Source organism: Pollicipes pollicipes, unplaced genomic scaffold (assembly GCF_011947565.3).
Source record: "Pollicipes pollicipes isolate AB1234 unplaced genomic scaffold, Ppol_2.1 Scaffold_7261;HRSCAF=8764_pilon_pilon_pilon, whole genome shotgun sequence".
NCBI lineage: Eukaryota > Metazoa > Arthropoda > Thecostraca > Pollicipedomorpha > Pollicipedidae > Pollicipes > Pollicipes pollicipes.
The window spans coordinates 57,675,029-57,702,695 of record NW_023597054.1 but is presented as its reverse complement, the minus strand read 5'-3'; the positions used below and the strand labels follow the sequence as shown (position 1 = coordinate 57,702,695).

Sequence of the window (27,667 nt, the reverse complement as noted above, 5' to 3'; positions counted from 1 at the left end):
CCTGTCAGCCAAATGCATCTTACTCGCTTTCCTCACCTTCCCGCAGTCAAGCAATAAATAACTCCAACTCGGCACAAGTATTTGACTTCCACACTGGTGAGGAGACTGCACTGACGGTGCACACTTTTCAACATGGGATGCGCTAACGGGATGCTGGTTACCTGTTGTTTTATTAGGTGAAAAGGACAAAGTTAAGGTTTTACTTGGTGTAATGAAACACATAGTACCCGGAGAATACTGCCCGCTGAATCTTTAAAAGCCTTGTAGTTATCGAAAGGAGGCTGGGTTTGAATCAGCTGGGCGCAAAATCCTTACCTCTACTGTCACCTGCCACTGCTTGGTCTTTCCTTGGGCGAGCAAAAACAAATCCAAAGTCATCTTTGCGTAACAAGGCCCAAGCACACCTCAACTTGTGTCTGCTTATGTCGAGTCCACCATGTGTCTACTCGGTTTTATACAAGCATGCCACGGACGCGAGAATGACAAGTTTGGATTTGTAAAACAAATCCTAACCACGTCATGCACTTGATATAAAAATGGACTCGGATTCTTCCAGACTGAAACCGACCTAAACCCAGCCAGGTTCAACCGCGGCCAGACCACCTTGCTGGCTGGGACGGTCACAGCACGAGAACGAGCAGTCCTTGACGAAGTCTGAAGTTTTCCTTGTTCGCCTCTCGGTCACGGTTGTCCCAGCCCACGTCGTCACTGTTTGCAGCTGTTCGCGAGTCGACTTCACGTTCCTCGTGCCCTGCTATCTGTCCCCCTTCCTCGTGCCACGCCAGCTGTGCTGTACCTCATGACATTCTCTCCTTAGCTGCTCTCTGTGCTCCACCCCCGGTCGCTGTTCTTCGTGCGCCGCTCCACCTCCGCTTCTCGCGCACATCTCCCTGTCGCGGTTCTTCGAGCCCCGCTCCACCTCCGCTTCTCGCGCACATCTCCCTGTCGCGGTTCTTCGAGCCCCTCTCCACCTCCGCTTCTCGCGCACATCTCTCTGTCGCGGTTCTTCGAGCCCCGCTCCACCTCCGCTTCTCGCGCACATCTCCCTGTCGCGGTTCTTCGAGCCCGCTCCCCTTTCTCGTGCATCCTGTCCGGTTCTGTCCTGTTTGTAGTACCCGGCCCCCTGTCTCTGTTCCTTGTTCCTCGCTTTCAATTTTCGGTCTGTATGTCGCACTCTTCGTATCCGTTCCTTGTCATCCTCCTATCCGTCTCTTTGTACTTCGTGTCTAGCTCTGTCCCTTTCTGCGTGCCCCTTTCTGCCTTCCTTTCTCCTGTACCGCTCTCTTGTACCCCTCTGTCCTCTCTGTTCCTTGTGTCCCGTTCTCTGTCCCTGTTCCTCGTATCCCGCTCTCTGTCCCCGTTCCCCGTGTCCGGCTCTCTGTCCCTGTTCCCCGTGCCCCGCTCTCTTTCCTTGTTCCTCGTGCCCGGCTCTCTGTCCCTGTTGCTTGTGCCCGGCTATCTGTCCCTGTTCCTCGTGCCCGGCCCCCTGTCCCTGTTCCTCGTGCCCAGCTCTCTGTCCCCGTTCCCCGTGTCCGGCTCTCTGTCCCTGTTCCCCGTGCCCCGCTCTCTTTCCTTGTTCTTCGTGCCTGGTTCCCTGTCCCTGTTCCTCATGCCCGTCTCTCTGTCCCTGTTCCTCGTGTCCGGCTCTCTGCCCCTGTTCCTCGTGCCCGGCTCTCTTTCCCTGTTCCTCGTGCCCGACTCTCTGTCCCTGTTCCCCGTGCCCGGCTCTCTGTCCCTGTTCCTCGCACCCGGCTCTCTGTCCCTGTTGCTTGTGCCCGGCTCTCTATCCCTGTTGCTTGTGCCGGGCTCTCTGTCCCTGTTCCTCGTGCCCGGCTATCTGTCCCTGTTCCCCGTGCCCGGTTCTCTGTCCCTGTTCCTCATGCCTGGCTCTCTGTCCCTGTTCCCCGTGCCCGGCTCTCTTTCCCTGTTCCTCGTGCCCGGCTCTCTGTCCCTGTTCCCCGTGCCCCGCTGTCGGCTCGGTCACGCCTCAGCGCGCCGGCCCCGGCCGCGCCGCGCGCCGCCAGCTCTCCTGCCATTCGCTGTCTGGCGCTGCCCGCGAGTGTGCGCCGGCTGCGCGGCTCATCGGACCGGATACCCTGCACTCGATCGGACAGAGAGAGGTGAGTCGGCTGACACCTGCCGGGGACACGGCTCAAAGGCCGCCAGTCCGGCCCTCTCCCCGGAAACGAGCAGTGGGTCACAGGCTAACCGCCACTTCCTTCTTCCCGTGTTCCGCCAGGACGACTGTTTAAGGTGACGACGCTCAGTGTTGCGCGTTACAAATCTTTGGATGTCAGTGCCTACTGCGTGACTTGGAGAAGGTGGACAAAGGACATACGCGGTTCGGTCGCGATTTCTGCGTCACGCCGCGCCGGGTGGTGGACGTTCCACTTGCGTGCGGTGCGATTGGGGTCACTCGTGACCTTATTGGTGCAGCCGCCGTGCAGCTGCGAAACAGCGTGTGACGGCCCAGTCTGCTGGTTTGTGTACGTCTGAGCTCCGCTTGCTTGGAGAAATCGCCGAGGTTGACACGTCGAGCGCCCTGTGCCAGTTGCTTCCGACGTGCGAATGAGAAATGCAATCTGCAGGACAGCAGGCTGCCGATGAGATACCTTACAATACATGCAGGTTTGATGTTGCATCTGATGCACCCACGCACTCATTCGCACGGTTTACGGACATTAACGAGACTTCGTTGCATTACAGTGTGAATGACATTGTCCGTGCACGTTCCACATCGGTGATCAAGTGAAAACATCGAGCATAGAAAAGTACAATATAGTACAAAACGCTTTACAGGATTGTCCATTCTGAAAGAGTGGCAGAGCTACAAAATACCAGGTGGAGCACCATCCATGCGTGAAATTTTCCCAGCCCGTCCCAACTGCGCACAAATGGCCGCACGCCTCTGGCGATAAGCCGATAGTGCTTCGATCGCTTCCGCCTCAAAGAGCGCCCCGTTTTCACAGTGCGGCAACGTTCCCCCCCCCCCCCCCCCCACCGACCACGCGACCTTAACACAATGAAACGGGGCGCCGCGCACATTACCGCGCCGCCCTGCCGGCCGTCGGCGCTGACAGCAGTCCCCGAACAGGCGGCGGTGGCCGCGCCCAGCTCGTTCGGCGGGTCTCGGCGCCTCCCGCCAACCCGCACCGTTAGCAAGATGCCTGGCGGCCGATCAACACGTCGCAGGCGGCGCCGGCCAGGCGTTGACCCGCGCGGAGCGTGAGGAGCCGCGGCGCGTTCCCAGGGGTGCCGTGAGAGCCGCCGGCCGCAGCCGGGCGGCTCCCACCCCAGCCGGCAGCCGCAGCCGCGGCAGACGCGGCTCAGACGGCGGCCGGCCGTGCTGCGAGGGCGGAGGCCGGAGCTGGGCTGAGGCTGGGGCGGCGGCCGGCGCTGGGCTGAGGCTGGGGCGGCGGCCGGCGCTGGGCTCAGGTCGGGGCGGAGGCCGGCGCTGGGCTCAGGTTGGGATGGCGACCGACGCTGGGCCGACGGGGCGGCGGGGTGGAGGCGGCGAGGAACGCGTGTCATGCGGAAGAAGTTATCTGAATGGTGCATAGCTGGCGTGATAAGCGTATTTGCAGCATCTGTCATGATCATAGGCAGGGTTGAAGGCTTTGTTTTGTGCTATAATCGTTACCGTTCTTGTATCACTTCCATGTACATCGCGTTAGACGGATTCTGGCGGCGTCCACCCGCAAACGCGCAAAGACGTTGTCTTCGCCGCTCAAGCCGTGATCTCGAGCGCGAACAGCTGCAATCTCCCTGGCTCTATTTCTGTATGCGTTGGTTTAAGTGCTGAAAAACTGGTCTGACGGGAATGATTCCTGGTTCCCTGTTGTCCATGCTTGGATGCCGATAGGTGTGACATGGACTGCTAAAGCTTGACTACTCCCGCGTTAACACAGGATTACGGCTGCTTTCGTAACAGTGACAGGCTTGATAATTCTGCGAAGTAAATCCCCTTCGACTGTTTTACGACGCACGGGTCTGCTATGGTCATAAATGTTACGATGTCTTGCGTGGATTGTAACAGTAATCCAAAAGGGCCTGAAGTGTACGCCTCGAGCACTGTTTGATTTTCACCGGTTCATGCTTCTTCCATGACCTGCCGTAGTTGTAGCTGCTTGCCTACCAGTCACCTCATTGCAGATGCCTACTTTCTTAATTGCACTACTCATGCCATCATTCACATTATGGTTCAACGTTCGTGCCATGACACCGAGGATGTTGGTTTGACGTTCATTGTATTGTCGACTTTTGGACTCCCATTGAACTTCTGCAGAAATAGACGAATCTTCAGCTCGGCACTATCCACGATCGTAACACCTGTGTCGCCGGACAGGCGACGGAGTGGCATTGTTGAAAGCCATCGCCATGTAACCACGTCAGTCTTTTTAATTTCGGCGTCATATAGGGCAGACTCACGTCCCCAGACGATACTTTCGAGCTCGGCGGCTCACAGCACCACGCTGTCCTCGCACCACTGCACGACCTCGCCCTGGTCCGTAAACCGACAGTCATCAGAAGCCCAGCCCAGCCGGTGGCACCCGTCACGTTCAGCGTCGGCACCGCCCAGCTCGTGGCTCCACCGACAGCCGGCGAGTGTCGTTCTCCGCCGCATCCCGCCCGCTTCGGCCGGGCCGGGACGGCCACGGTGCGAATTTCTCCCGGAAGCGTGCTGTTTGCTCGTGTGTGGGGCGGGGTCGTGCCGCTCTGTGGCTGGCGATGGGCCCGCTGTTGGGTGCGGCCGCCCGCCCGCCATGGGCCACTGCCGCCCAGCGCGCCGGCACAGCCCCGTCGCTGGTCACTTTCTCTGTGGGGACGCCATGGTATGCTCAGAGATCATGGGAAAGCTCCGCCCGGATTCCCAAGGGGCCCGTGACGGGACGTATGAGTGTTTGGCTTTCTCGGTAAATCAAGAGAAATCCGTTCCACCAACAGAGTTTAGTAACTGCCCGACGGATCGCCCGCCCCTCTGTGTACCGTTGGCGTCAGCAATTCTGACGACAATGTCCATGGCGGCTGGCTGCATCGTCAGTTAACGCAAGTATAATTATTTCATTTCATTGAACATATCGTCGTCAATAACAGGATATGACGCTGAGCGTTCGACGGCTCCAGGTCCCAAGCGTTTCGATAGCTTTTGTTTAGCTCTCGTCCAGACCAGACCGTTCCGACCTTACCTCTCAAGACCAACAGCCTCTGTGCAGCTCCAGTTCAGGCCGTTCGGACAATACATCTTAAGACAAAGCCTGAAATGAATCGCTCTTGAAGATCGCTGCCTGGCTCGTAAGCTTCACATCCTTTGCGCAGCAGCGTTGATGCTCACGAAACGAAATGAAGGAAATATTTCGTAGACAGCAGACGCATTGCTGTGTTATATATATATATATATATATATATATATATCCATATGTCCGATTCGTTGTACCAATGGTATCGGTCCATCCTTTCCGTTGTGAATGCACAACAGTCCAAAGACACACTTAATCGCAGGACGCTGCACTTAGTCCCAAAAATATGCGGCTGTTTGCTCGTTCACGGCCGGTGAGTCGTTTGTGACTCGCCATATAAATGTGATAGAAGACGGGTGAGAAAGAAAAAATCCTGTTATTTCTGCGGACCAGAAATAAAAAAGTGGTGACATTGCATACTGCCCTCCTTCTGATAGTTGTAGCGTTAACAACATGTTTCTGAGCGCACTGCATGGCGCGGAGGCGTTCGGCTATTTCCACCATGTACCACTTGTAAATTAAATGTGTCCCCGAATTGCCTTAAGCCCACCATAATTGTCCCGCACAATTGGACCAAGGAACAATGGTAGCTTTAAAAAATTAATAACGGCCAGGCTATGCAGATTTTTTTATATGGGTATGTTCACACTTATAACGTGCACACCCTCCCATCCAGAATGACACGTGCCGTACATTCTGATTGGTGCGTGACGTGTGTGACCAGACCCAGGGTCAAGCGGATAGTTTCTTTTGATGACGTAAAGCTCGCCTGCTTTTCCCTATGGTCTTCGGTTGAATCATTCGTCGTGAGCGCTCCTTGTAATACACTGCGCAAGGGATTGCTCACTCTCACCTCCTTTCACCAGCGCTTTTTCTCATCTCGGAAGCGTTGGTCCTCTTGATTACGCGTACGCAGCGTCTCGCTTGGGTAGATGGCGGCTGTACCTTTCCTTTTCTGTGCCGACTTAATCGCCGATGAAACCCAAATTGTGGTGGGTGTGCTCTTCTGAATAATCGATGCGTTCGAAACCCTCAAATGATGGTAATTGGAACTCCAACACAGAATAAATGTTGTACGGGAGCTTTCCATAGGGAGTTCAATTGAAGTCGCTGAAGGCAGACACGGTCGGTAAGCAGATCAGTGGCGTTGAATTCTCCATGACGATGCTTCGACAAACAAGGACGGGCGCACACAGTAGCCCCCGGGTGCACGTGTCCCCCCCCCCCCCTCCTCTTCCAAATGTGCGGCACGTGTTATACGTAGGCGCTTAGTGTTGGCGGTTCAATATTCCAAAACACATAAAATAAGAGGCTCGAGGACATGCGACCTTGCCTTACGACACTCAAAAAATTTGTGCGTGCCTGAAGCACGCTAAACTCGGCTTTTAGCGAGTTTTGTTTACTTTGTGCCTTCTCCTTCCCTTCCCCTCCCGTTGTGGAATTTTGCATACGCCTCTGTTTTTGAAATAATCAAATTCATTTGGTAAGCAATGTATCATGTTACAAAAGTGATAAAGCGCCCGAAAGGAGTCGGTGAAAAAAAATGTTATACGTAGAAATGCGTAGTCGTTACGTATACGTAGTTATACGTAGAAAATTGCGGCTTGCGCTCATCACTGATTCGGCACTTCTCGGTTCGTCTGCTATTCATCTCCCATGCGACAATATGCCTGGAGCTGGAATTGAAGGTAGGTTCTGAAGGGAGAGCAGTGCACCGAGGTGGCACCAACAGCACGGGACTACTCCAGGTTATACGTTACAGTGTTATAAATCGAAGAAATTTGTAACCACCGATGCCGGAAACAAATTCAATGTCACTCTTTTGGAGAATGGCAGTGCTTTCACTGTCCCGAGTTTACTGGTACTGAGCAGCTGTTCTTTTTTTTAGATTTTAACAGCGGTACTGTGCCGGTCATTGTCGCCAGCATCAGCTGCACCACTATCAGCTGATTCGACACGCTGCCAGACCACGCTTGCAACCGGCCGATGCAGTATCCGGTCACTGCTGTTCCCACGACATCTGGGAGCTGGCCTCAGCTGTGCTGACGCGCCCCGGTCCGCGGTCGGTCCGCTCCACTGTCGGCACCGTCCCCGACGCCCGGCCGTCCCCGGCCGTCAGGAGCAGCCAGGTCAGCGGCGCCCAGCCTGACCCACCGTCGACTGAAGGAGGCCAGCGCCGGCGCTCGTGACGCGCCGGGCTCCGGCGCGCCATAGTTGTGACGCTGCACGTCTCCAGCGCGCCACAGTTGTGACGCCGGACGTGTCGGCGTGACCGGTGGGGCGCGCAGTCGGCGGGCTCCGCCGCCGCGCTTTGTCTCGGGGCCGCGCGGCCGGGCTGCAGGCAGCGAGGACAGGGAAGGGTACGGCCGGGCTGCAGGCAGCGAGGACAGGGAGGTGTGCGGCCGGGCTGCAGGCAGCGAGGACAGGACGGTGTACGGCCGGGCTGCAGACAGCGAGGACAGACAGGTATCGGTGACTTCCTCACCCCACCGGTCGCTAACAGCCGCTGCGCCTCCTCTGTCAACGGCTTGTGGTTTGGAGCTTAGGCACGGGATGTGGATCCCTTTGCTTGACCTGCCACAAATTGGACGGCATGTTTAGGTGACCGCCTGGTCGTTTCCGACACCAGGCAGCCGCATGCTCGAAACGTGGTACCAACGCATGGAAAACAGCGCTGCCATTGGAGCTCCTTTCAATAATAACTCCTGGAGACGCCGCCAACACGTCGACGATTTTGAGCATAGATAAGGAATATAGAAATGTGGAGAGAGAGACGTGGGTGCCAATTTCAGATGCTTATCATGGGAAAATAACAGCGTTGTGCTGACCTAAATGGGTCTGATGTGAACGCCGATATATCGGCCACATATTCCGTAATCTTCGCCCACAACTGTATCTGGTCCTGGCCGATGCTCGGTTCATCACACCTCGTTGTTATGTCAGCTGGCCGCCAAGGGCGGATCCAGGGGTAGCCAAAGGGGCGATGCCCCTCCCCAGGGGTCGTAAAACCATGATTCCCTCCCTCTCCAAAAAATGCGGTCGGGCGTATGCTGTTGCTCTGTCATGCACCGTCATGTCTACAACCATGAATTATGTGGGTTTCCCGTTTTGATACTGTTGAGGCGGTCAGTTGTGTCAACAGTCAATGGATACCCGCAGCTTAACTAGCGAGTCTAACATGAATAGTTCATTGCTGGTGGATGGTTAACCAGTTATCACTCATCTCGACATTTCGAGAAGTTGCTAATCCCGCTATTCTGTTGACTGGGTCCCTAGTGACCCGTTAACTTCATCACCACACCCAGCCTACCGGTCACAGATTGTTCTGCCCTCCGTACACAGCCGTTCCACGTGCGACACAGTGACCTGGGCCCAAGCCACCACCACGGGGTCGTGTCTTATGGAGAGAGAGAGAGAGAGAGAGAGAGAGAGAGAGAGAGAGAGAGAGAGGGTGGAGAGAGAGAGATAGAGAGAGAGAGAGAGAGAGGGAGAGAGAGAGGAGAGAGAGAGAGAGTGAGAGATAGAGAGAGTGAGTGAGTGAGTGATTAGTGAGTCATTCAGTCAGTCTCGTCAGTCAGAGTCAGTGATAGGAGAGAGAGAGAGAGAGAGAGGAGAGAGAGCGGGAGAGAGAGGAGAGAGAGGGAGAAGAGAGAGAGAGAGAGGAGAGAGAGAGAGAGAGAGAGAGGGAGGAGAGAGAAGAGAGGGAGGAGAGAGAGCAGCGTGGTGAGTGCGTCAGTGAGTGAAGTGAGTGAGTCAGTGAGTCAGTCAGTCAGTCAGTCAGTCAGTCAGTCAGTCAGTCAGTCAGGTCAGGTCAGAGAGGGAGAGAGAGAGAGAGAGAGGGAGAGAGAGCGGGGGGGGAGAGAGAGAGGAGAGAGAGAGAGGGAGAGAGAGAGAGGAGAAGAGAGAGAGAGGAGAAGAGAGAAGAGGAGAGAGAGAGAGAGAGAGAGAGAGATATATATATATATATATATATATATATATATGTATGTATATATATATGTATATATGTATATATATATATATATATATATATATATATACGGCCCTATATTTCTGCATAAATACAAAATAGCATGTCTGTCTGTGTGTGTGTGACAGAGAGTCACTTAAATAACACTCTACCAGAGCGGTTTGTCCATTCCCCCAAACCCAAAGTCTAGATCCGCCTCTGCTGGCCGCGAGCCGGTGCGGTTGTGCAGGCGGAGAGGCAGCTGCGTCTCGCTCTGGCTGACCGTTTCCGGCTGCGGCCGGTTTCACCCGCTCAGTGAGAGATCAGGACGAGGCTAATGGGCACCTGCCCGCACATTGTACGCCGTGTGATATCCGACCGCGTCCGTCGGCTGGAAGAGGAACAAAGCCACGAAATCGTCCTCACGGGACACGCCTCGCCTTATGGTGGGAAGCGGTTTGTTCGCCCACGCCGAGGCTTATTATCGCGATTTCCTGGCGAGCCGTTGGCCAGGCAGTCGGGATGCGCAACACTCCTGGTCCGTCTATAGAGTGTTTGTGAGTGAGAATGGGAAATTAGCCCCATTGCATGTCCATCAATGTGGATTTTTTGTCCCATTTAACTCCGGCTGGAAGGCTGGAGAGTTGCCGGAGTGCAAGAGTCTTGCATTCGTCTGGAGCCGTTTTGAATCTCGATGAATGCAGCCAGAGTCATGTGTCTTCCGTTTCTGGCATGTCCAACACTCCAGAGACATAAGCTCTGATTTTAGGGACCGCCTTTCGCCGGCAAATTTGTGAGGGCAGCGAGACACCATTTCGTCCTATTGCATCGCCATTCAGCAGTTCCAGGACCTGTCCTTACCGCCGCCCGCCCCTCGCATCCTTCGGGTCACTCTGCTGGTCATGTGTTGGCATCGCTCGTGGCGGTGGTGTTTCGCCTCGCCGCGGCGGTGGTGTGTCGCCTCGCCGCAGCGGTGGTGTGTCGCCTCACCGCGGCGGTGGTGTGTCGCCTCGCCGCGGCGGTGGAGGTGTGTCGCCTCGACGCGGCGTTGGGTGTCGTCTCGCCCCAGCGGTGGGGTGTCGTCTCGCCGTAGCGGTGGTGTGTCGCCTCGCCGCGGCGGTGGTGTGTCGCCTCGCCGCGGCGGTGGTGTGTCGCCTCGCCGCGGCGGCGGGGTGTCGCCTCGCCGCGGCGGTGGTGTGTCGCCTCGCCGCGGCGGTGGTGAGCCGCCTCGCCGCGACGGTGGGGTGTCGTCTTACCGCGGCGCTGGGACGACCGCGAGCGGTCGGTTGCGCCGCCGAGCGCTGAGCGTGCTGGTGGCCGGCACTGCCTCCTCCTGCCGGGAGACGGCAGGTGGCCAGCTGCAGCACCTGCCCGCCGTCGCCCGCTAGCCCAGTTCCCGGCCCACCTCCCCTGAAATGGGTCAGGTCGCATCATCCCGGCCGCTGCAGATGGCAGCACTGCGCGGCGGCCAGGGGTCGCACTGGTTTCGTCAGTCACCGGGGCTAGGTTAATTGGGCCGGCCGGTCGGTCCAATAACGCGGACGAGGTGTGAACAGGTGCTCCGGTCTGCTGGGCGGCGAGGCGGCGTCGCGGCCGCGCTACTTTTCTCACCTGGGCCCGGGCGCGTCCCGTCCCCACCGGAGGTGCGGACTGGAGAGGTGACCGGAGTTGGCGGTGCTGGCGGGACCTGCCGGCAACGCTCGCACTGGAGACCTCGCGCAGTCAGTCGTCTTGAGGATTGGACCCGCTATAGCGTCAGCTATTTAATCTGCGCTCAACTTTGTTTTCATGTGTGACATCGATGTCAGCTTTATTTCCGATCATCGTCGATCCAGATAGCTGTGACATCTCACCGCGAAGAAAGCGAGCAACTCTTGCGTCGGGTGAATTTGGTAGGCGGCATAACGATTCGCGGAGGCATGCGCTACAGCCAGTCATGCTGACTCGAGCAATCTGGGCGTTTGCATAAGCTGCGGAACACCACTGGCTCCGTCGCATATCACTTGTCCCTTTCACTGGGTACGCACGGCTGCGCGCGCAGTATACGCCCCGGAGCTGCGCGGACCCTGTCACGTACGTCCGACTGCATCGTTCACGAGAGCAGTGCGCGGCACTGCGACTGCACTGCCTCCTTGTGATCTGTACGACCTCATACAGCCCCACGGTCGGAGCAATGAACAGTGCGACGCGAGCTCACACGCAGACGAGCGACCGTAGAGAACGCCATGGTGAGGGCTGGCAATGGCCGAGGCGGCTGACGGGGCGACAGGACTGAGGATGCCGGTAGCGGCTGACGGAGTGACAGGACTGGCGATGTCTGGCATGCATGACAGCACAAGTTTGTCTTCTTTACACAGAAATGTGAAACCCAAGAATAAGCCGAGTTGCCTGTACCGCCGTCACATGCCATGGCGCCAGCTAGGAAGTAAAAATTAAATAGACTGCGCTTTCGAATCTGTTGTCGATGTTCGATCTGGAAGTGTGCCCGAAGTTCTTCTTTAATACAGCAATCCGATCAAGCAATTTTTGGAAGTGTTATCGACACACGACATACAAGCCTGTTCGGCCTCAAGCCTGCAAGGCGTCCGAATCTGAGCAGAAGGAACGCGGTAGAGCTCAACTGTAGCGCACCCCATTCCTCGCGACCATCAGTCCTCACCGCGCGGCGTATTTGTCACAGAGCGCGGTAGCACTCCAATGTAGCGCACCCCACTCCTCGCGACCATCAGTCCTCACCGCGCGGCGTATTTGTCACAGAGCGCGCCGCGCCCGGCCGCCCATTTCACGGCCTCGTGTACGCGGCTAAACGCTCATCTTCCGTCCGCCGACCCGCACCTGGGCGGTGCGCCACTGAACTCAAATCGCGCCGCGGCCGAGCGTGAGCGGCGCCGCCCCGGTGCTCCGGTGGTCCGCCACCGCCGCCGCCGCCGCGCTCCAGCACCAGCCGTCAGCCACCTGGCCACTGACATTAATGCGCCGCGACACCGCTTCGACGGCCGTGGCCGCGCCCAGTAATTATTAACTGATCGGAGGGCGTCGGCGTTTAAGATGACGGTGAACTAGACAGAAGAATGCGGCTGGCTGCCGAGCTGACAGAGCGTGGGGTGTGTAGAGGAATGTCCTCGCCGCGCTGCGATGACAACGTCACGCGGCTCAGCCAATCATCGTTGCAGCCTATGTCGTCAGACAAGAGAAGTGCGCCTGCAAGACAAATGTGAAGGCGTTAGCGGAGGGAAATTCGGTCCTAATCTTTCCATTCCGCCAGTCATGCGCTGTGATGACGCGCCGGCTGGCACCTCGCCGTGTTCGGCGACGAGCACAGGTTGTGAAGGCGCGACCGTCGGAGACTGGGCCGCGCAGCCGGCGGGCTGGGATCCGCCTGCTATGGAGGCTACGCTCAGCCGTGGTCATCCACGCACAGTAGGACGAGACCGCGCCCGCCCCAGGGCCGGCCTCCCTCCGCCGAGCCGTCAGCACGGCTGGCTTCCCTCCGCTGAGCCGTCTGCACAGCCGACCTCCCTCCGCCGAGCCGTCTGCACAACCGACCTCCCTCCGCCGAGCCGTCAGCACGGCTGGCTTCCCTCCGCCGAGCCGTCTGCACAGCCGGCCTCCCTCCGCCGAGCCGTCAGCACAGCCGGCTTCCCTCCGCCGAGCCGTCTGCACAGCCGGCCTCCCTCCGCCGAGCCGTCTACACAGCCGGCCTCCCTCCGCCGAGCCGTCAGCACAGCCGGCTTCCCTCCGCCGAGCCGTCTGCACAGCCGGCCTCCCTCCGCCGAGCCGTCTGCACAGCAGGCCTCCCTCCGCCGAGCCGTCTGCACAGGATCGCCGTGGTCCTGCCGCGGCCTGCACGTGGCACGTGCCGTCACGTGCGGCCGGCCGGTACCGAGGTCTGGCCGACAGCGTCTGGTCTGGGCGGAGAGGTTCAGCTCTCGACGGCAGGACAGCTCGCGGTCTGCGGCGAGCGGCCGACACAAGCAGGTCTGGGGGGGGGGGGGGACTGAGACTGCATGGGCGGGGAGGGCCCGGGGCTGACCGGCACGTGGCGCTCGGCTTTGGCGGGGATTTCCTCCAGCCGACGGTTACGCCAGGCGAGGAGGGAGGTCAGCGAGCAACGAAACAATTCCCGTTTCAATGGTGTGTGTCTTGATGCATTATTTTGGAGTGCACGTAAGCAAGGACCATGTGCGCCTCATGCATCATGTTAATGCCTCTTGGCTTAAACATTGCGCGGCAAATTTGTAAACATTGCTGCGGAAGCCAAGCCAGGAGAGTTGTACTGTTATGACATTACTTTTATTTCCGCCAGGTTAATCATGAGGCTTTGCGTTATTTATATGTTATTTATTTGCATCGATGCATGCACAGAGAGAGAGAGAGAGAGAGAGAGAGAGAGAGAGAGAGAGAGAGAGAGAGAGAGGAGAGAGAGAGAGGAGAGAGAGAGATATATATATATATATATGATTATATATTATATATATATATATATATATATATATATATATATATATATTTATGTGTATATATATATATGCTATATATGTGTGTGTGCATATATGTATATGTATATTCCTGTATTAATTTGAGTCCAGTACAAAAGCATAGGCCCCTTGTAAAGCGGTCATGTGGCCTCAAAACGAGCTCGTTTGTCCTAAACTGCGAGTAAAAAATCTGTCTAAGTTGTGAGGTGATTCTGAATGTGTTCCTAAATACATGGCAGTCCAAGCCACGACGTTACTTGTGCTTCCACTTCACTCGGCACTTAACTTTATCTATTCTTCCCGGCTGCCTCACCTAATTGTGAGGCCGATATAAGTTTGGATTATAAACGAAGGTAGTTTAAGCCATCACCCCGTCTGATCGTTGGCAAAACTTCGGCTGGCTCTAGCCGCGACCTCCATCCCACCGCACCCTTCTGCCAGCCAATCCAAACCGTTGACACAGTTGGCACAGTGTGTGCCCAGGCAGCCGGAGGTGCCAAGTTCGCGGATCAATGTTGAGCTCACGGGCGCCGGCGCTCCGACTCAGCTATCTGCTGTCCTCCTTCGTGAGTGTGTTCGTTCGGCAAAGAAAGCATCTAAAGCCTGCGGTCGTCATCAGCGCATTGTTGTCAAGATTTTGATGAGCACAGGCGCTTACCACATGGACTTCGCCTTCACTGTTGTCCTCGTATCAAGAGCACGGCCACACAGTGCGAAAGCACGCCTGAGCCGAGCTTTACTGACGAGCGCTGCTCGACTCTAAGTGCATGTGATCTGTGGAATGTTTTGACCCACCGTTGCACGCTTTCTCGGCCCACTTCAAGCGCGCATTTCCACACGGAGCATGGTGAGAATGGCGCCCTGTGCGACGTGCCGGCACATTGCCATACGATCCACAGATTCCAAGTGACCGCTAGATAGCGATGGATGGAGATCATCTGGACGGCTGATGCCAACTGACAGAATCAATCAATACCACCGCACTGCGCTTATTCGTCCGGTCTGAGATGTGAGACACAATGCTCTGACTTCACTGCGCTGCATTACAGCGCATCCGTTGTTGCTGAGTTAAATGCTTGCGGGAGATTTGCAGGCATACGGAGACGCACAAGACGTGTGCTAATGGCAAGTCTTGAACGACGACGCCACAGTCTTTAAGGCACCGTTAGCTGACAGCAAGATAGATCCAGCGGCCGCCGAAAATAACCTTGTACCCATTCGTCTCTGTCGCCGAGCACATTAATACCGTCGTTGGCCGGTGTATGCAGGCCACGACTGATGACGACGTCACGATTAAATAAATATCCTGCACATGACAAGTTCTCAGGCAGCCAGGCTAAGGCGATCATAGCCAGATTATAGACTGTCACCTTCATAAGGTGACTTACGTCATACGTTTGCCTCAGCCGGTCACGGCTGTCCGGAGTGAGGGAGATATCACATCCACCGTCTCCGTTCAGTTTCCAGTAAACACCCTCCTAACGATCCGGAAAGCCACTCGGCTTATCAGCTAAACGCTTCTGTGGCGCCAGTCGGCCAACGTCACCGCCGCCGCTTCTGCCGACAAATCCGCCGACCCGAGGCGCCGCCGGCGGGACGAAACACAAACGGTCACCCGTCGCCGGAGGCGCCGCCGGCGGGATGAAACACAAACGGTCACCCGTCGCCCGAGGCGCCGCCGGCGGGACGAGACACAAACGGTCACCCGTCGCCCGAGGCGCCGCCGGCGGGATGAAACACAAACGGTCACCCGTCGCTCGAGGCGCCGCCGGCGGGATGAAACACAAACGGTCACCCGTCGCCCGAGGCGCCGCCGGCGGGATGAAACACAAACGGTCATCCGTCGCCCGAGGCGCCGCCGGCGGGACGAAACACAAACGGTCACCCGTCGCCCGAGGCTGATGAGGCAACGCGCACCAAATATGGTGCGGTCGGCGACCGGACGATCTCTTCGCCAGCTGGCTCCTGCTGTCGGCCTGCAAACTCGGGGGAAGTGGCCGACTGCCGCGGCTGCACGCCCTCAGAAGGGTGCTGCAGCTATCGGTGTTGGGCGTTCGTCCCGCTCACGACAGAGCATGGGACAGACCACCGAGCCTGGCATCCACCGTGCGACTCGTCCGTGCAGTTTGTTTGCTGCCCTTTGGAAGATCACGAGAAAGATCGTGGCTCGGAGTTGCAGGACACCTGGCGTGCGTAATCTAGCAGGGCTATGACCGCTGAGGATGCCGGCATTCTATGTTTCGAGTGAGTTTTTAGGTGATGAAGTCGTATTCGTGGTGCTGCTGCGTGACCTTGGGTTGAAAAGAGACGCAAAGCGGGTGCAGATGGGATCAAGACGAACCCTTGACCTCCGATTTCGTTTAAGGCAGGCAACTTATCGCTGATGTCAAAGGGAACATATCGCCAGAGAGACAGTAATCCCCTGTTCACGACTATCGCTGCGCATTATCTGGCACACTCCTTTGACACGAATGCGTCGTGCTACGTCTGATTTGCCCCACCGGGCAGGACCCGTGGCAGCCGCCGTCCCGTTCGTCTTCCAAAGCTGTGTCTGCGGTTGTTCTAGTCCAGGCATAAAGCAAAAATTTTCTTCGGGGTACGCCAAAGCGTCTCTGAAATCCTGCGAATTTGGACCAATGTTCTACGAAATCACCCATTATCTAGTGTGGGCCTTTTGGCTCGGTATGGTCTCCGTGGCCCTGCGCTTGGCTACGTCCCTGTGCTGGTCTTGGGACGGAGGTCGTCCTAACTAAAAAACAATGTGATTAGATGAGATGCAGCCAGAAAACTCGCTGCTGTCCCCTACGATCACCTGAACTTTCCGTCTCCCTCTCCCGCCTTCTTTACCCCTCTCTCCCGAGTACCTCCTTCCTCTCTTTACCTGTTTTTTTTCTCTCTCTCTCACTTTCCGCCTTTTCCTTCCCGCTTCGTTTCGTCTCAGAAGTTAATCTATTTCAGTCCCAGATAACAAAATCTACCGCCAACTCTTGGTAGACCTATAGCTGTCATCAACGATGAGAAATCCCACATATGAAAACCTACAACAGGCACTTACCAACAGCGACGGACGGCCGCGCGCTCCGAGTCCGCAGCCCCCGGGGGGTGGCTTCAGGCCCGGCCAGAGCGCCGGCCGCAGCCAGTGAGGAGCTTCAGGCCCGGCCAGAGCGCCGGCCGCAGCCAATGAGAGGCTTCAGGCCCGGCCAGAGCGCCGGCCGCAGCCAGTGAGGGGCTTCAGGCCCGGCCGGAGCGCCGGCCGCAGCCACCAGGCCGCTCGGCGCCGCGTCCTATCACGGAAGCGGCCACCGAAGGCGACCAACTTCCGGCCGGCGCCGGGCGCGCTGCCGGCTGCTCACCGGTGCGCCGACGCCGGCCGTCACGGCGGCTAGTCACGTGACGCGGGCTCGCGCCGGCCGACTCGGCCGGTGACACGGCTCATTGCCAGCTGCCGGCCGGCCCGTTAGCTAAGCGGCCGGCGGGCGGTGTCGGAGCGGCGCCGCCGTCGCGCCTGGCCGGACGGCGCGCCTGATCGGATCAGGCCCGCCCCGGGACGCTGCGCGGTCCTGACCTCGCCCGGCCGCGCGCCAGCCATTGCGGGCTGGCCGCAGGGTGAGCCGCTGTGCTCCCGCACGACCACGCGCAGTACCATGTCAGTGCAGGTGTGTATTCCCTGCGCCTCGCTTGTTACGGGTAATGTTGTCTTATAGTCATGTTTGTGAAGTTACTTTCAAGGTCAGTGAACTGTGAGAACCAAATGGTAGGTTTATATCGTAACTTGATAACTTTTATTAAAGTAGCGACAGCCGTGCATGTTTCACAAGGGTTGTGCAGCAGTGATGGTGGTTTGACCAGTCAGCACTTGAGAAACAACACACAGAACACTGCAGCAGAACTGATCCGACCACAGATGCAAGGATGATTTCATTGAGCAAGCGCGCCTGGAGGCTTGTCTCACAGTAATTGTGCGTTTCTAGACCACTGTCGCCTCTTGTCGGTAGTAATTTGCTATGATGGAGGTCACTGTGCGACGCTCTTGGCATTTTGTGAGCGTCTTCAACACGAACGTAGTGATACTGGCACCACAGGCATGCGCACTCTACCCCGCGCACCGCCTTCTCTTCCTCGTAAGAACAAGGCGACTGCTGAGGCGTTACGACTTGCGCAACGCCTCCGAGCGGGCCCGACGAGAACGTTCTCAGCTGCTCGCGCTGGCTGAGAGCAGCCTGTGAGAGATGTGACGGCCCGTGACGGCCCGTGACGGTTCGGTGCATTCCGAGCGGGGCACGTGTGAAGGAGCCGGCGGGCGTGGGCTGGTGTGGCGCGTGCAGGAGTGGCCGGTGACGCCATGCCTGGCTGGATCAGCCGGGCTTGGCCGGCACGCACTGACCGGGCGGCTTCGGTTGGGCTCGACTGTTTCGGAACCCCCGGCCACGCTCAGCTCGGCTCAGCCGCACGCGTCAGGGTCGCCCCGGCACGCGCTCATCCCGACGCGACCGGGCTCGGCTGAGGTACGCTGCCTCTGTGCCGTGTGGCCCTGAGAATCGTTGCCTCTGTACCGTGTGGTTCTGAGATCCACTGCCTCTGTGCCGTGTGGCTCTGAGAAACGCTGTCTCTGTACCGTGTGGCTCTGAGAACCGCTGCCTCTGTATCGTGTGGCTCTGAGGTCCACTGCCTCTGTACCGTGTGGCCCTGAGAACCGCTGCCTCTGTGCCGTGTGGCCCTGAGGTCCACTGCCTCTGTGCCGTGTGGCTCTGAGAACCGCTGCCTCTGTACCGTGTGGCTCTGAGGTCCACTGCCTCTGTGCCGTGTGGCTCTGAGAATCGTTGCCTCTGTACCGTGTGGTTCTGAGATCCACTGCCTCTGTGCCGTGTGGCTCTGAGAAACGCTGTCTCTGTACCGTGTGGCTCTGAGAACCGCTGCCTCTGTACCGTGTGGCTCTGAGGTCCACTGCCTCTGTGCCGTGTGGCTCTGAGAACCGCTGCTTCTGTACCGTGTGGCTCTGAGGTCCACTGCCTCTGTGCCGTGTGGCTCTGAGAACCGCTGCCTCTGTACCGTCTGGCTCTGAGATCCACTGTCTCTGCACCGTGTGGCTCTGAGAACCGCTGCCTCTGTACCGTGTGGCTCTGAGGTCCACTGTCTCTGCACCGTGTGCCTCCTCTCAGCCCCTGCCCTGTCCCGCCCCGTCTCCACGTTGCCCGTCTCTGTCTGCTGTCGGTCCGCTCCCGTCTCCACGCTGTCCCTCTCCGTCTGCTCCCTGTCCGCTCCCGTCTCCACGCTGGCCGCCTCTGTCTGCTCTCGGTCCGCTCCCGTCTCCTCCCCGTCCGTTTTCGTCCCGGGCGACTGGACGAAGCAGCGGCGAGAGCCTCCATCTGGCGGGTGTGCGTGAGCGGTCGGCGGGGTGTCGGCGCAGCTGCGCGAGCCCAGTTTCCCCGTGCACGCACATGCGCGACAGGTGCCGCAGGGTGTGGCTCGCGCCGGTCTGCGCGCGGCTCGTGACAAGGAGGAGGGCCGACTGACCCAGTGCTCTGGCGGTGAGACCCGCGTGGACGGTAAATGTGGGCCGCTTTCTTGTGGTCTGCTGAACTGCACGTATTGTATTGGTCACCACGCAGAGGAGCCGTGACATGCGGGAGATCGTTCCTGACGGAGGGACCACGTCAAGGCTCGCTCTGTCCTGCTCCTCACTAATCTCTGCTCTCGTTTCCAGATCGGCGCCATGCGAACCGTCGCTGAGATTCCGCACATGCACATTTACCAGAACCCAGGTAAGCTGTTGCGGGGACTGGCTACTGGTTGAATGGCACAGCTTCTAGTTTTGGGAAACAATCGATCAACGTACTTTGTTTACTCTGGGTCTTCTTATCCGCTTCGGATGGCAGCACGGCTGAGATCGTCAGCCTTATCTGCTTCGGTCTGCAGTGCGACTGACATCGTCAGCCTTATCCGCTTCGGTCTGCAGTTGAGATCGCCAGCCTCCATGTCTGAGACATTGTGACATTGAGACATTTATGGTTTCCCTCTTACACAGAAGTCATCATTATCCCCAGCAGTAGCGTAATTTCCTATTCAGTTTGGGGGGGGGGGGTCAGTCCCCTCTCCCATCACTTGGGTTCAAGCCTTCCCTAACTTTAAGAAGAAAGTGGGCCAAATCCGGAGAGAAACCCTTTGCGAGCGTCACTTGCGGGTAGATTTCGGCATTTTTTACTATTCAGCGTTGGCTTTAACTTATATGGTGGAATTGCATCCCTGGTCATGGTTAACAGAAAAATATTGCGACACTAAGAGTTTTGCTGGTAAAGCCTTTTGGATAGTTAAGAAGAATCAAAAGTACGATCTTGGACATAATTTGGCCACTGATCAGATTTCGGCGTTATCAGCCCTAGAGACTGATAAATGATGATGGTCCGGGGCAGCATTCTCGCAGTGCTGCCAGCCAACACAACGCCATCTGACGTGACGTAATAATGGCGTCATTTCCTAACAACGCCAAATGGACGGCTTGTGGCTGCAGCTGCGGTGAGTGGCGGTCCTAGGCCCCGGGGCTCCCTCGCCGTCTGGTGCAAGCGCAGCGGTGGGGAGAGGGCGGACTGTGACGGGCCGGGGGGGGGGGGGGAGGGGGGAGCTCAAAAGGACTCAGCCTCCGCGCCGGTGCGAGTTGCGACGCACCGTCTGCTGACCTGCAGCCGATGCTCAGTCGCACCGTCTGCCGACCCTCAGCCCCACCGTCTGCCATCCCTCAGCCCACCGTCTGCCGTCCCTCAGCCCACCGTCTGCCGACCCTCAGCTCCACCGTCTGCCGACCCTCAGCCGCACCGCGTACCTCGCACTGCTCACGATAAGCGTGTTTTTATTTGCACCATGCGAGGCATTATGACTTGCATGCTGTAGAGGCTTGTACGGCCATAAATCAATTGCACCAATGAGGGGCATCCTAGTACCCGGCGGCCGACGTCAGCAAGATGTTTTGACCGGGAAGATCGTGTAATTTATTACCTCGTGGCTCTGCGTAGTCTAAGCAGAGCCTGCTGCCGGAGTTATCCATCGCAGAAGCTGTAACTCGTGGATAAGCATCGTATCATGGCAGAAGGCAACACAAAAAGAGACAGGCATGTCGGTTTGACATTTAGGACTTTGGGTGATAACGGTGCTGCCAACAGTATTATGAACCGTTACCGTTGAGCTTATGCCACTGGGAAGGGGATGTCAACCTTCGGGAATAAAATCAGATGTACACGCACCTTAAAATGTGAAATTGAAGTTTAAGTTTCGATTGCTTTTCCCTGATAGCTTAGACATGCCATTTGAAGTAGCTATGTTTGCAAGTTATGCCACCTGACTCATTTTTTAACACCGAAAAACTGTCTTTAAAATACTTCAAATGTTAGCCACAGTGGGCCGAAGAAGCTGTTCGTTCGGCTTGATAGCTAATTTTCTTCTGCCATGTGTGGCACGAGAGCTTAAGATGCACCGCTTCGACAACAATGTGCTCTTCAAAACATCCCAATTCGGCGAACCCTGTGCGGCTTAGGCTTTGGAGCGTCAGATCCGGCCAGTAGCCATTAGGCAGCCCCAGAGTAGCCAGTCCGCAGTGCCAGAGCCTCGCCGCCACCCACGCGACGAACCTGGTGGCTCGTTTAAACCGATTGGCTGGTCAAAGAGAGACATAAAATTTAATTCCAGGATGCTATTTCGCCGCCATCCTAGACGTTCAATAATCATTTTGCATGATGCAAATGGCAGCGCTGCTTACTTCTTTGGCCTGTTCCTTTGTACTTAAATTTTGTCCACAATGAATTATTTATTGCATGCTTGGGATGAATCAGATGCGCCCTTTAAGGTAACATGTTAGGCGGTAAACTAACCCATTCATTACACCACCACTGATATGATAACCTCTACATGTGGCATTTCACTTTTAAGTTCGTCCAATCGTTTTCTGAATGTTCGGATTGTTGCGTGGGTTATGTTGTCTCCCGGTCACATGGCTATAAGCTACATAATTACAATTTAAATTGGAATCCAAAGTCACGCAGGTGTAGTGATGTTGCTCATTTAATATCCAGCTCATTTCTAACGCAAGAAATATTAACACGGCTAGCAGCGACTCTCTTGGCGTAGTGTTCCGCTGGAAATGCGCTCCAGCTTCGCTGGGGGCTCGCTGCTACCGCTGCTGCCACTGCTGCCGCTGCTGCCGCTGCTGCCGCTGCTGCTGCTGCTGCCGCGCTGCGCCGCTGTCGTGGATGCTGATGTGGCGACCGTGGATGTTGATGTGGTGTCTGTGGATGCTGATGTGGTGTCCGTGGATGCTGATGTGGTGTCCGTGGATGCTGATGTGGTGCCGTGGATGCTGATGTGGTGCCCGTGGATGCTGATGTGGTGCCCGTGGATGCTGATGTGGTGCCCGTGGGTGCTGCTGAAGTGTTCGTGGATGTTGATGTGGTGTCCGTGGATGCTGCTGTGGTGTCCTTGGATGCTGATGTGATGTGGATGCTGATGTGCCGTCTGGACCAGCGGGCCGCGGCGTCGGGCGCTGGCACCGGAGGGGGGGGGGGGGGGGGGGTGCGGCGGAAGTCCAGGATAATGGCGTTCATTAGAATGCTATTGTTGCTGCCACGTTAAAAGACGAGCACCTACAAGGCGAACAGCATATCGATGACGTGCCTCCCTGATGGCGTGCAAATTGTTGAAATGCTAATTAACCGCAAAATCAATTAGGTGGAATGTTAACTAGCCGAATGTCAGTGCACTGAAGCGGGATTACGCGATGACAAATCGACGAATCGAAGATCACCCAACAGTCAATTAACAAAATGTCTTGTTGTCGAAAGGTGAGTTTGACGAAAGGCAATTCGACGAATGGAAAATCACCGAATAAACAATTAACTGAATACCTTTTGTCGTGATGAGAAGTTGACGAACGGCAATTAAGGCGAATACAAATCGTCGAATGATCGATTAGCCGTATTTATATTCTCGGAATGTGAACTGGGTGACTGAAGATTATCGTAAAGGGAGCATTTTACATTTATATGGGACTTGAAGAGAAATAGCTATCTTGAAGATCATTCGGTGCAGTTCACAGCCCTGCCCTTCTTATTGCCTACACTTCTCTATTTTCTGAGTTACACGTCCGCGAAGACGTGCAGACTTTTTCGAGGAGACTATTTCAAGGTCACCCAGGCGTCCATGACGCTATAATGACATCATTTAAATCCCGTCATTCCATTAGCCCTGCGGCGACCAAGACCGAGCAAAGTATAACTGCCAGTCGTTCACATCTGGCGTTCGTGTGCATAACTTCCAGATATAACTGCGGTCAACTGGCTCTCAATCCATGCTGTGAGGGGTATGATGACTTACTCAAACAGTGACGCATTGATAAGCATATTGTCTAAACAGATAAATTGTGTTATTTAAAGCAATCTTTTTACTTAAAAGTATACAAAAAGTTATCAGTGAACTTTTTTCAACATACCTGATGCTTGCTTTCATACCTTAAAATTTAGAACATACCTTTAAGAGATTACGCCACAGACCGTAACTCGCTGTCCATGAATAACTACGCTTCGCATTGATAGCATTATTGGTGGAGCGTAACCACTGCCGCTAAGGACAAGAGGTATGTCTGACAGCTGACTGGCAAGAGGATAGTCTGGTTTGGACTTATTTGCTTCTAGATATAGCTTAACGAGCCAGCGGAGCAATAGCCTTCACCCCTCTGACCTGATGTTACACTTACATGTTACATCCTTCTGCGTCCGCTGAAGCCCGACCGACAGAGATTATCATGGGCTATTCGACGTCGCTTTTTGAACTGTCATAGCATGCTTAGTTCTCCCGAAACAAGAGGGTGGATCTGGTTTAACCTGTCAAAAGTCACATTCGCCACTGTTCAGCCACACCTACCTGATACAGCTTTCTGAGAGCTTGCCACGGCCGTTTTCCCGTGGCTTGGCAACCTCTCTTGCTCAAGCTCCCCTTAAGATCTCAAAGCTTGTTTGCTTTGAGATCTTAAGGAGAACTGCTGAGGCCGCCTCGTTGGGGGACTGTGAAAAAAGGCCTGTAGTGGATGGCTGCGTCTGCAGCCATCAACATGTGGACGCATAAGCATTTAACTAAACAACACTCAGCCAATAAGCATCGGTAAGAGAGCATTTCGGTAACTTAGCATTCGGTCAAACCACATTTCGGTAGTGATCATTCGACTACAGAGCGTTTCGACTGATTACCATCGGACTAAAGAATGTTTTGGCTGATTAGCATCGGATTAAATAATATTTTGATTTATTAGCGTTAAACTTGCGAGCATTTTGCCAAAGCAGCATTCGACTAGAGGACTTGGACAATAAGCATTTCACTGACGAGCATCCCACAAAGTGGCGTTCGACTAAAGAGCATTCCAGAAAATTGGCATTCGGTAAATATGCGTTTCGGCTTATCGACAGTCAGTTAAAAGCATTCGGCGAGAGGACATTCGGCTGAACAGATTTCGATTGTTTGCCCTAGTAACGCGGCGGTGGCGGCTGGCTGGTGCGCTCGGCCCGGCGGCGCGGGCTGCGCGCTCGGCTGAGAGTGGGCGGGCGCTCAGGTCCTGATAGGTCCGGACTCCGAGGGTCGTGAGATCACCGGGCGCCGACCGGGTTATCTGCCCCGCAGCTTCCGCTGGGGAGCGGGGCTGAAGGCGCAGCTGTATGTCATCGCCCTGATGCAGGGGCTGCGGGGTTGAGAAAGGACACCACATGGACAAAGAAGATGAAATATTCAAATTTTGGAATAATTTTTTCTTCATTATTTTCACCCTGTTGTGCAAGCTCCAAAACACTGCGTGGCCGACACCAGACGAGACAGATGGAAGAGTTTTGTGTTTGACAGCTACACATGGCACGCGCAGTGCTCCAATGGCGACGCATCTGCAAAGATTGCTTATTTTCCCGTCATTTAGCTGATCGCAGACTCGTTTGCCATTTGCTTTGATTGTTAGATTCACGGATGACTGATTGTGCCCCAGTGTACTCTTTTGGAACGGACAATGCCCTTACTTGCCCTGGTAACAGCGCAGTCAGTTGCGCTTCTGATGACACTGGGCTAAGGCGCTATTTCTTCCGAGCGTGTTGGAAAATGTTCTCGACGTCAAATAGATGGTGGGATCTGCGCTGTTGCGTAAACCCTGATTAGTTAAATTCACACAGCCGTGAATGCAACAAATGCCATTTCTAGACTCAACTATTGCCACATGATTATTTCCGTGTCATATCTGGTCAAGCAAGTTCGCTTTTAGCTGTGAATTGCGTTGGTACCTTCGCCTTAGGACCTACTGGGCGTGTCGACCGCAAAGGGTCATGCAGCTATCTTTGCCTTAGGCATACACCCTTATCTGCATGCGTCACCCCGTCTGATACGGACTATATTCGTGCACACAATGCCATGCCAAACTTGTCAGGGCGCTGTGACACGCGACTCCGCTCTGCCTGACAGAAACATTATTTGGTGGGGACTGGCATAAGAATTGTCAATATATACCATACAGAATTAGAAAATTTCAATAATTTTACCCATTGTTCAACTAGGCACTTTCTGGGCAGCTTCTTGCTACAGCTGAATGGGCAAAGAAGTTTGAAGTCACGACACAATGCTAACGCTTCCTTTCAGTATTGCATTAAAGGAAGTGTTTCACATTTGTATGGGGTTTTGAACCGAAGTAGCCATTTTATAATTTAGTGCGGTTCACCGTCTGGTCTTCGTAAGACCTAAACCTCTCTAGTTTCTGAACTTTACACCCATGAGGATGTGCAGGCTATTTCGGCGAGACTATCTCAAGGTCACCCAGGCATGCATGACGCCATAACATCATTCAAATTCTTAGCCATGTGGCGATCAAGGCCAATCAGATATAATGGTCGAGTCGTTCATACCTGGCGTTTCGTGGGCACCATTTCCCGATATAACGGCCGTCAATTGGCTCTTAATCAATGCTATGCAAGGTATCATAACATGATCAAAGAATGGCATATTGAAGAGCAGATTTACTAAAGATAGAAACTGGGTCGTCGAGAGCAGTCTTTTCCACTTAAAAGTATACAAATAGTTATAAGTCATCATGTCTGATGTTGTCTTCACTACCTTCAAATGCGGAGCATTCCCTCTGAGCCTGCAGTAGGAAAGTGGTGTGTTGCACCTTACACATAATTGTAAACAACCAACAATGCGTGCATGTAAATATGTCCAAGGTCAGTTGCAGGATGATACACGCCGTTTTGACAAAGATTTTTGGTGTTGGTAAAGAAACTTCATGAAATACCAAGAACAAAAATTTCAGGTTAATTACGTTGATTAGCTTCCATTCCAAGTCTACTGCTGCATTAAATGAAATGCAACACTTATCGTCTTAAGATAGACAAATGGACTGTAATTCGCCGCGATTAAGTCATGCACGCCCAACATCAACGTGCTCGACCTCGATTTGGCTTGCATCACCTGCGGCTACCCGGGGCACCCGTTCTGGGCGGTGTCCGGGCCCCGTCTCCCAATCAGGCTGTACCCTGATCTCACTTGTTCGGCGCTGATCACATAAACACGGCGGCGATGACGGAGGGCGGCGACGGCCGCGCGTGATGCCGCCGCCCGCAAGCCTCCAGGGCATTCTCGGCACCGGCCCTCGGCGGCCGCGATCGCAGCTGAGGCCGGGCGCGGCGGCGCCGGCACCGACTCGCGTGGGGTCGGCAGGTTAAATTTACGGCCGGGCCTCCGCGTGGGGCACGTCGCTTGCAGAGCAGCGGAAATTCCGGTCAGCCCACCTCCGGCGGGCGTTGAAAGGCATTCCAACCGCGACGCACGCAGTGAATGGGCGTGCCTCGGCAAGTTGGGGTTTCAGGCGCAGTCGTCTTGAGAAGACGAGGTCTACAAACATTGATTTGACGCGTTCACCAACGAATGCGTTCGTCGGTGCCTTATTTCCATGGATCGACTGTTGATGCCGATTCACGATTTCGATAGGTGAACATCGACACCGAGTGGCGCGTTTCAAGATGATTGGGCCGGGCACCATCTGGTCTTTAACAGCATTCTTAGACTCTTTGGGTGCACCCCCCCCCCCCCCCCTTCCTCAGACTGCCTCAGGCTTTATGTAAAACAAACCATTGAGGACCCAGCTCACTAAGAGCATACAAGGTGAAACAACTGCCCGATATATCGCGTACCGACGGCTAGATATCGACCGAGTGACGCTCAGCTCGCGGTGGGCACACAATGCAATCTCTCTGCAATGTCGGGCTATCGGTGGCGCGGACCTCATGTGACCGCATTCCGGCGAAAATCCGACCCAGCAATCAGCAGCATACCAGAGGCCAACCCCATCGCTCGGCGGGGCCAAGTCCGGCCTGGGTCTGCCGTCTTGCGGGGACGCTCGTGCGGCGGCTCCACGCCACCTGACGCGGCCGCCGCTTGTTGGTGTGTTTGGTATTTAACGACGCAGGTCGGTCTTGGTCGTCAGCGCCGAGTTGTGTCACGCCTCGTTGACGACACTTCGACCAAGGTGCCGCGGGCAGGGTGACTCGCGCCATATGGCCGTTCACACGCGCTCCTTGGCGGTGGGAGGGGCAGTCATAAAGCGGAGGTGTTATCTCGAGCGATAAAGTGTGGGGCCGGGGGGCCAGTACGTGTGGCAGCTGGCCGCAGTCCCGGCCCGGCCGCGGCGGGGCGGCAGTGGGCGGCGATGTCCGGCGGTGTTCGGCGCCGAGAGACGCCTGAGTCACCGGCTCGTGTTTGATGACATCAGCGCCATCTCACACCACCGCTGGGCGCTGGCCGCCCGTGGCTGGCCGCTGGCCGCTCGTGCCTCACCCCGCTCCGTCATCGCTGGGGAACACCGCGCGGTCTGGGACGGTAGCCCCCCCCCCCCCCCCCCAGCTCTGGGGATAGTGGCAAGCGACAGCGGTGCAGTGGTGACGGCAGAACACGTAAGGCAGTCATCGGGCGTGTCCTGGCTTCCACGTAATTACCGCGTGGTA

The 27,667-nt window shown here is 55.9% G+C and overlaps 1 protein-coding gene across 1 annotated transcript in view; it reads left to right on the top strand.

Moving 5' to 3' along the window:
• Positions 1-2,047: 2,047 nt before the first annotated feature.
• Positions 2,048-27,667, top strand: part of LOC119113068 (uncharacterized) — a 39,110-nt gene continuing 13,490 nt past the window's right edge. Inside the window, exons 1-2 of the mRNA XM_037237390.1 lie at positions 2,048-2,120; positions 19,369-19,426. Coding sequence (XP_037093285.1) covers positions 19,378-19,426 — 49 coding nt within the window. The 5' untranslated portion in view covers positions 2,048-2,120; positions 19,369-19,377. The remainder of the gene's footprint in view (positions 2,121-19,368; positions 19,427-27,667) is intronic.